This window comes from Eutrigla gurnardus (genome assembly GCF_963514095.1).
Source record: "Eutrigla gurnardus genome assembly, contig: SCAFFOLD_135, whole genome shotgun sequence".
Taxonomy (NCBI): Eukaryota; Metazoa; Chordata; class Actinopteri; order Perciformes; family Triglidae; genus Eutrigla; species Eutrigla gurnardus.
Window position 1 is genome coordinate 4,430 of NW_028155314.1, and position 9,756 is coordinate 14,185.

General features: G+C 42.8%; 1 protein-coding gene across 1 annotated transcript; it reads left to right on the forward strand.

Moving 5' to 3' along the window:
• Positions 1-993: 993 nt before the first annotated feature.
• LOC311010352 (erlin-1-like) lies at positions 994-2,713 on the forward strand. The gene is made up of 4 exons (XM_084040876.1): positions 994-1,115; positions 1,262-1,353; positions 1,503-1,592; positions 2,438-2,713. The coding sequence occupies exons 1-4, from the start codon at positions 1,051-1,053 to the stop codon at positions 2,539-2,541; spliced, it is 351 nt and encodes a 116-aa protein (XP_083897002.1). The 5' UTR covers positions 994-1,050; the 3' UTR covers positions 2,542-2,713.
• Positions 2,714-9,756: the final 7,043 nt, after the last annotated feature.

Here is a 9,756-nt window from a genome sequence, read left to right on the forward strand (position 1 = left end):
GCATGGAGGCTGGATCAGGCCTCTTTCCCCTGTTTGGCAAGGAGGTTCGAAACACTGGCATTAAGTGAGGAGGCAAAAGAGAAAAGGATGAATCTCAACAATGAGGAATTATATAACCTCACCCAAGTATTCATGGTAGACTGCAGCATGCTCTCCACAATACAGTATGTGTGAGAATGACTTTAGAAACGCTGCAGTTTTCTTTTTCTCCCCCACTTCTTTGTCGTATTTGTATGTTTGTCCGTGTGAATTTCACCTCTAGTTGTGAGCGACGCTGATCTTTAAATTGAGGCACATAAAAGACAAAATACTCTTCTTTTTTTTTTTGTCATCATACTGCCCAAGCATTTTGAGTGACGTAACCACTACTGGTGTAACACTGACGTAATGCTGAGGTACCCTGGATTCCACTGAGTACACTGGCTTAATAAGTATCTCTCCTGCAATGTTCTGGATTCTTTAATATTAAAGTTTAGCAGTACAAGTTGAGATTACACCATTGCAGAGCAGCGCTTTTTTTTTTTTTTTTTTAGAACATAGAAACAGCTCAGAAACTAAAACCGGAGCCTGGATCACTGGGCAGAGTTAGACCTGTATGAACAAGGGAGTCAGAGCTCCTCAGTGATGATGAGGGAGATGGGAGGTTTGCCGGCCTACTGAGACAACAAGAGAGGCAATTAGGCCAATCTGCCGTGACATGTCTGCAGCGGACAATGCTCAGCTCGCCTCCTGCTCCCCCTCGGGACCCCGGGTCACGTGTGTGCTTTCAGGCACATTCCACAACTTAATATCATGATGATACTCCAAACGGTTCAGAACCAGGACAGAGTGCTGAAAGACTTGAGACCAGTTATAGGTGATGGTGGACTGTTCCTCCTAATCAATCTGCCACTCAAATTCTGAAAGGATACCACGAGACCAATTCTAACTTGATAAGTTACAGAGAGCCTCATTAAAAAGCCCTCTGTAAAATGTATTGGCAGATGTATTGTGAGCAAAGGTTCAATTTATTTGTCCTCTCTTTTTCCTCTGCACTGTTTCAACATCCTGATGAAGGCAGTCCGTGTTACCAAGCCAAAGATCCCTGAATCTATCAGGAGGAACTTTGAACTTATGTGAGTTTGGAAATCTGTACTCATTAGTGCAGTCTTAATACATGTTTGAAATTCTTGCCTGTTACTCACCCACTCAGATCAAGTAAGACTGCACATGAAGGAAAACATTTGCGAGAACTTTTATTTTGTATGTGTTGCGTATGCAGGGAAGCAGAAAAGACTCGTCTGTTAATAACGGCTCAAACTCAGAAGGTGGTGGAAAAGGAAGCAGAGACTGAAAGGAAGAGGGCCATTATTGGTAAATGTGATGTTGTTTTACTGTAATCAGCCAGCTAGTGTTTCATTTGCATGACGATTTTCACCATGTACCCTTTCAGTCACTCATGTGTAACCCTAGTATCTCCACCCACCTTGTGGTGTTAAAGCTCATGTTTTTCTGTACCATAGAGGCTCAGAAAGTGGCCCAGGTAGCAGAGATCCATTTACAACAGAAAGTGATGGAGAAAGAGACGGAGAAGAGGATCTCTGAAATAGAGGGTTAGTCTCACTGCTTTCAGTCCTCTTCTGTGAGATTTTGCCAGCCACCTTTTGAACATGTGTGCTTCCACTGATAGATTCACGCCAAAACACAGAGACACAGACCGTAACATCACAGCCGCACACATACAATGTGACGGCTCGCGACGAAGAAGAAATGAAGCACGCAGCTTTCACAACTGCAAGTCCAACATAATCTGTGAAGGAACAACCTTAAAACATTTGGAACCACTAACTCAGACAGACACTTATTATATTGTAATTCATTCCCATGCATGCTGCTCAGAGTAATCATGGTAACCGGATTATCTGCCAACAGCACAGGGTCTCTATAGTCCCGCCTATAACGGGGCAAACAGCTAAGCAAACGTTAATGGAGGTTACTTTGACTTCCATTGTGTGATCCAGCTCCACTCAGTAAAATTGTGCACAGGTTATTGAAAACGCTGTCATATGTTCAGGTATAATCTTTTCAAATTTAGCTGTTGGTGAGAAACTTGAATAGATTCAGTTGTTTGAAGGAGATGTTTTTACAAAATATAAAATAGATATTAGAGGGGACCGGTTTTACTTCCTAACAAAGTATATTATAGCTTATAATATATAATTAAAACTGCTTTATTTTTAATCAAAGCAAGTATTTAAATAAAAATGTACAGATAATTTCAATTGTATGTTTTATGCAAATCAATGTAGATGACAATAACGTAGACGACAGTAACTGAATCGGCCAAGAAAATTGTAATCGATACATCTCTAATAGATTTGTGTGTTCATATATGTGGTGGCGACTGGTGTACTGGTCCGTCATGTGTCTCTCATTGACCATTGTCCCTTTGTTTCAGATGCTGCCTTCGTGGCGAGGGAGAAGGTTAAGGCTGATTCTGAATATTACACTGCTGCCAAGTCTGCTGAAGCAAACCGGGTAAAAACAATGCTGTTGACATAATAGTATACACTAACTCACATATAACATCGAATGGAATGGCCTACAAATAATGTTCCGATATTGGGAGGTATTTAAGTGATAGCTATTATATAGTTATTGTTAGAGTATAATAGTAATGATATTGTGATAACATAAGTTCAGCATGTGTGGTCAAGACTTGTACCACCAGCCACATGTATTCTCTGTGGTGGTGGTAGTGGCAACGCTGTCACTAAAATAATTATCGGAGTCGTTAATGCAAATGGCCCTGTTGTAATGATGTTCATCAGCTAAATTTGGCTGATCAATAATGAAATAGCGTAAAGTGTCCAGCTGGTGATGATCAAACTAAACCAATTCACTTTTTTTTTTACCAAATCCCCCACAGCTGAGCCACCAGCAATGTTACATTCACTATTAGCCATGCTGTACATTACTGTCAGATTACATTAAGATTGATACCAGTCCAGTATTATCATGGACAGTGATAATGTAATCTTAATCCTCACATACGGTTGTCTTTCTTCTAAATCTTGACAGGAGAAGCTGACCCCAGAGTACCTGGACAAAAGGGCATGCATGTGTAGTGGCTTGAATCGGATGATAAGTAGTGCCTGTGTTTGTCTGCCAACTCTGCTATACAGCTTTTTCAGTTGTGGTGAAATGTAAATTCTCAGGAAATGGACTTTTATTTGAATAAAACCGCTGCTCAATGTTGGACAGATCATACACTCTTAAAAGTCAAAATTGACAAAAGTGCACAAGGAGAAAAAAAGGTTTAACTGGTTAATCAGTCTATTGACACACAAGTCACAACAGTGAAACAAGAACATAACTATTTAATTTGAGGTTAAAAAAGCAATGATTTCAGTAGAATCAAACGTTGTCTTCTGCAAATATAGGAAGTGACATTTTTGGTGCACCTTTACCATTTGATTGCACTATTTACAGTGGGCATCTGACATTGAATATTAGCATGTTGGCCTGTCAAAGTAGAAATAAACTAAAGCTCCTTTCCATGGTCAATGTTTACATTTTTCTGTAATTCAAGAATTGATGGACTGCATATTTTTTCAGTCTTTGCTAAACAAGATCGTTTTAATGGCTACATGGAGTTACTAATTACAGTGTTAACTTATTCTTATGTGAGAATCTGTTTAACCTCTGATTTGTGTGAAGATGTTAGCTCCAGTACAACACAACAACAAGCTTTGATCTATTAAATGCTGAATGTTGATAAAGCTTGGGCTTAAATCAGATGCAAGTTGGTGCTAGTTTTTATTATGCGTTATGATGCTTTTGATTTTTAATTTAGCTCTACTTTATAGTACTTCCACTATTCAGAATGCAAGCCTTAAATAATAATGGGTTACCCTAGTCTTAATAATTCAGTGATTCTTATAAACTAAAAAACTCCATATGAACTCAAGTGTGAGACTAAGAGCTCGGATTAACATACTGAACTGTACAGCCTCATCACCGACTCCAGCTGAGAAAGACAAAGCTGTGGACACTACGAGTGTTTGGAAGATGTCCTGATGTTTACTTGACCTTTTTGAATGGCAGATAAAGGATGCACTCTGCGTTTGCTTTGGTGGTGGGTTCAAATAAAGATGCAAATGAAGGGTATGAATCACTCATGAAAATGATTTTTTTTTTGTGTCAATATTTTGTACAATCTGTGAAATTCAAACATTGTCTCCTTGTTTTAAAAGGTTTATATGCAAAAATGTTTTCAAGTTTTGACAATGTTCTTATGTAAAATAAAACCTATTTTGGTACTTCTCTTCTCCAACTGTGCTGCTTTTATGGACATTGTAGTACCCTTGGATGCCAACAGGAGGAGCGCTAACACCGTGTAAACTGAATACGAAATGCACTGGTTCAAGCACAGAGACAGATGTTTACCACGTGGTAATGGATATATATCTATACTTAATTATGGCCTCAAATTAGTTTGAATTAGACAGTTAAATAAATGCAGTGCTGTGTAAAAACTGCATCAGAAAACTGAGTTTGAATGTGAATAAAACAAGTTTTAAAAAGGTTACACAAAGGCTGAGGACATTGTTAATATCTTAGTTCAGATTTAAAGCAGAACAATATTGTGAATCTCAAAGGTCCCATACCGTAGGATGAAACATTCCTATACATTCACAAGCTTATATGTTCATTGTAGACCTTTTGCACGGGTTGAATTGGTGATAGAACATTATTATTATTTCAGGATATTGCTTTCCAAGCTCAAAATCTCTTGATCCCACTCAGAGTCAAGTCAATTATCTCAGACAAGTGAGAATGAAATTGATGTGCATGTTGGCTAGCCACTTATTTAGATGTCTGGGTGGCCGTGGCGACACGAGGATGATTGAACAAACATTTACAGAATATACATACGCAATCTATCACAATCCCTGTTGTTCTAACCCAGCATGTGCTGTAAACAGTACAAAAAAAGAGTTAAATACTCATACCCAAGAGAATGACTCTAAACCTCAAGCCCAGCCCTCAGCAAGCCAAGTCAACGGTTCACAAAGGCTTTCCAGGAAGCATTAATAGCGTGACGGCTGCCAGAATGACCACATGAGAGATAGCTTCCTCCTATGACCTCTCAAGTCTTAACAAATCACAGCCAAACCAGCAGTCCTTGCTTTCTAAAATAGTTTAGTAACAATCTTACTTCAGATCGGGGTTTTTCCTGTCAGAATTTGTGAAACATGATCTTAAAACATGCTTGTGAGTGTAAATTAAATTCCCTCGCCCTCATCTTGATGCTTAACTGGAGAGTGTATCCGTCGCTTACATTTAGGGGCCGGAGTGTAAGAGCCATTTTCCTGTTTTCCATTTATGTTGTAATGTCTGTGTTGACCACTGAGTGGTGCTGCCGTATTGTGGGTACAGGTATAAAGGGTACGTCATTTGGGTTACCTCTGTTGTTTGACCCCGGAAGGGCATACGGTTTTTGACCGCTAGAAATACCAAATACTACCAGTTGTTGTTATGTCACTGAGGATCTATATAAATGTATTCCGTATTCCCATGCAATTGGTGTCATGGTGAGAAAATAAACGGGTTGTAAACCGGAGACGATCGCACGGATCAATCATTGCTTCACGTAGCTGCATAGTACTGAAACATCAACACAGCGCGTCAACCAGGTCACCCGGAGTCAAACCACACGGAGCACATCCATGGATGTGGCTCCTAAATTTAGTGTAAGAGCCATTTTCTGTTTTCCATTTATGTTGTAATGTCTGTGTTGACCACTGAGTGGTGCTGCCGTATTGTGGGTCAGGTATAAAGGGTACGTCATTTGGGTTACCTCTGTTGTTTGACCCCGGAAGGGCATACGGTTTTTGACCGCTAGAAATACCAAATACTACCAGTTGTTGTTATGTCACTGAGGATCTACATAAATGTATTCCGTAGTCCCATGCAATTGGTGTCATGGTGAGAAAATAAACGGGTTGTAAACCGGAGACGATCGCACGGATCAATCATTGCTTCACGTAGCTGCATAGTACTGGAAACATCAACACAGCGCGTCAACCAGGTCACCCGGGAGTCAAACCACACGGAGCACATCCATGGATGTGGCTCCTAAATTTGTCAAAAACCTGCCGTTTATTCAAACTGCCGGTTGGAACAGTAGGAAACCTTCGGCACGTAAGGCAACTTGTAGAGGCGGCACAAGGACTTGGAAAGCTACTGGTAGCTTAGCGCAGCTTCGACTATCGTACCTTTTGGAGGACGTTTGCGGGCTGCAGAAGGACCGGGAAGCTGTCGGGATTTCGGCTGCGCTTTGTCTATCCTTCCTGTAAGGGTGAAAGCTTCAAAGGGAAATAACATCATAACAACATACGCCTTTCTGGATCCCGGCAGCTCAGGCACCTTTTGTTCGGAAAATCTAATGAAGAAACTGAATGCTGCGGGCAACAAAATCAGCTTCCTGTTACGCACAATGGGGCAAGAAACAGTGAAGACTGCTTACTGCTTAGCTGGGTTGGAGGTTGCGGGGCTTGACAGCAGTGATTTCTATGCACTTCCAGATGTTCTCACACAAGAGAAGATGCCAGTGACTGACGATGACATAGTGACACAGGAAGATCTGTCTCAGTGGCCATACCTAGAAAAGGTACACATCCCAAGCATCAAGGCAAATGTTGATCTACTGATTGGAACTAATGCTCCAAGGTTATTGGAACCATGGCAGGTCGTCAACAGCTGTGGGAATGGCCCATATGCTATTAGAACTGTGCTAGGATGGTCAGTAAATGGTCCACTAAATGGAAACTGTGGCACCATGGAGGAAAGATTTCCCTCTGCTACGGTTAACAGGATTGCTGTGCATAAACTGGAGGAAATGCTGGCTGCTCAGTACAACCATGACTTCAACGACAAGAATCTTGAGGACGAACAAATGTCAAGAGAAGAAATTAGGTTCTTGGAAATTGTCAGCCATTCAGCAAAGCTGGTTGACGGGCATTACAGCCTGAAGATGCCTTTTAGGAAAGAGCAGCTCATGCTCCCAAATAATTTGTTGGTGGCCAAGCAAAGGATTTTGGGACTCAAGAGAAGGTTTGAGAAGGATGAGCAGTTTCATCAGGAGTATGCAAGCTTCCTCACTGACGTCATTGACAGAGGTTATGCAGAGAAAATACCTCAGCACCAGTTGTGTTGTGAAGAAGGAAAGGTGTGGTATATCCCCCATCATGGCGTCTACCATCCTAGAAAAAAGGCCCTGCGAGTGGTGTTTGACTGTGGCGCAACATTTAAAGGAAGATCATTGAACAACGAGCTCTTCCAGGGTCCCAACCTTACAAGCGGTCTGCTCGGAGTGCTCATTCGGTTCAGACAGGAGCCTGTAGCGTTAATGGGAGATATCCAACAGATGTTCTATCAGGTAAATGTTGCAGAAACAGACAAAAACTTCCTCCGTTTCTTGTGGTGGCCTGAGGGTGACCTGAGTCAAGAAATTGCAGAGCACAGGATGACGGTCCACCTATTTGGGGCGGTTTCATCACCCAGCTGCGCTTGCTACGCACTCAGGAAGACGGCAGAAGACAATCAGGCGTCATTCCCTGCTGAGGTGATTAAGACGGTCAGGCAAAACTTCTATGTCGATGATTGCTTAAAAAGCACATCCTCAGAAGAAGAAGCCATTCAGGCAATTAAAGATCTCACAGCTCTCTGTCAAAGGGGAGGATTCCATCTGACTAAGTGGGTCAGTAACAGCAGGACGGTGCTGTGTACAGTGCCAGAGGAACACAGAGCAAAGGACTTAAAGGCATTGGACTTGGATAGAGACAATCTTCCCTTGGAGAAAGCCCTTGGTCTCCAGTGGTGCATCAAGAGGGACTCCTTTCGGTTCAGGACGCTGATGAAAAACGGTCCTGACACTAGACGTGGCATGCTGTCCATGCTTAGTTCAGTGTACGATCCTTTGGGGTTTATTGCACCAGTCACATTGCCTGGCAAAATCTTGTTGCAGGAGCTGTGCAGGAGAAACTCTGGATGGGATGCCAGCTTACCTGGTGACATACTGCAGCAGTGGACTAAGTGGCTGGAAGAGCTTAGCAGGTTGTCAGAATTTATTATCAGAAGGTGCATCAAGCCAACAGAGTTTGGACAGCCTACACTTGCCCAGCTGCATCACTTCTCCGATGCAAGTGAAGGAGGATACGGTATCGTTAGTTACGTAAGGTTGGAGAATAACAGGAACGAGGTTCACGTGGCATTCCTGCTTGGCAAAGCACGGGTAACACCAATAAAGCCGATCACCATTCCACGTTTGGAGCTTACTGCCGCAGTTCTTGCTGCTCGTGTGGACAGATTGTTGAGAGCGGAGCTGCAGCTGCAGTTGGAAGACTCGTGCTTCTGGACAGATAGTACTTCAGTACTGAAGTACATAAGGAATGAGGACCGGCGCTTTCATACCTTTGTAGCAAACAGGGTGACAACTATCAGAGACGCTACAAAGGTGTCACAGTGGAAGCATGTAAACACAAAAGATAACCCAGCTGATGACGCATCCAGAGGTATGAAAGTCGAAGATCTACTGACTCGCAGCAGGTGGATCGAAGGACCCAACTTTCTTTGGAAGCCAGAAAGGTATTGGCCAGAAAATATCATAGAAATCAGCATCCCACTGGACGACCCTGAAGTTAAGAAAGACTTCATGGTGAATGCTGTTATCACCAAGGAATCAACGAATGCGACTAACCAACTAATTACATACTTCTCAGACTGGAGGAAGCTCAAGGTTGCAGTTGCCTGGTTCCTGAAGGTGCAAAATACCCTCTTGAAATTAAGCCAAAGGAGAAAGGAGCTGCAGGCCTCTGATGCAAACAACCAACCCGCTCATGTACAGTTGGAGATGAGGAAGGCAAGAGGTGCAGTTGGGGATCAGAGCATAACGTTGGAGGATCTTGTGGAGGCAGAGATTGTGATTGTTCGCTTCGCTCAGCAGCAGCGGTTTAAGGCGGAAATCGATGCACTCTCATCAGGAAAGTCGGCAGTCCGCAAAGAAAGTCCTATTTACAAACTGGATCCTTGTCTGGAGGACGACCTGCTTCGAGTTGGAGGAAGGCTCAGTAGGGCAGCACTGCCAGAAGAAGTCAAGCATCCACTCATCCTCACTAAAGACCAGCATATTTCGACTCTTATTCTCAGGCATATTCACCAGCAACTGGGTCATAGTGGTAGAAACCACACACTATCCAAACTCAGGAGGAAATACTGGATCACAAAGGCTCCTTCAGCAATAAGAAAGGTTATAAATGATTGTTGGACGTGCAGACTCCACGCTGCAAGAGCAGGCGAACAAAAAATGGCAGACCTGCCTTTAGAAAGGACTTTGCCTGACCTACCTCCTTTCACAAGTGTTGGTGTAGACTTTTTTGGACCTATCGAGGTGAAGAGGGGAAGAAGCCTCTGTAAACGCTACGGGGTGATTTTTACCTGTTTGGCAAGTAGAGCTGTGCACCTGGAGGTTGCAAACTCGCTGGATACTGATGCGTGCATTAATGCTTTGCGGCGCTTCATAAGTAGAAGAGGCCAAGTTTCTCATATGCTATCCGACAATGGTACCAATTTCGTTGGAGCAAATAGAGAACTGAAGGAGGCTCACGCTGCACTTAATCATGACCAGATTCAAAGATCTCTCATTCCAGCAGGAGTGGACTGGAAATTCAATCCTCCAGGGGCATCTCATTTTGGCGGAATTTGGGAGCGCAT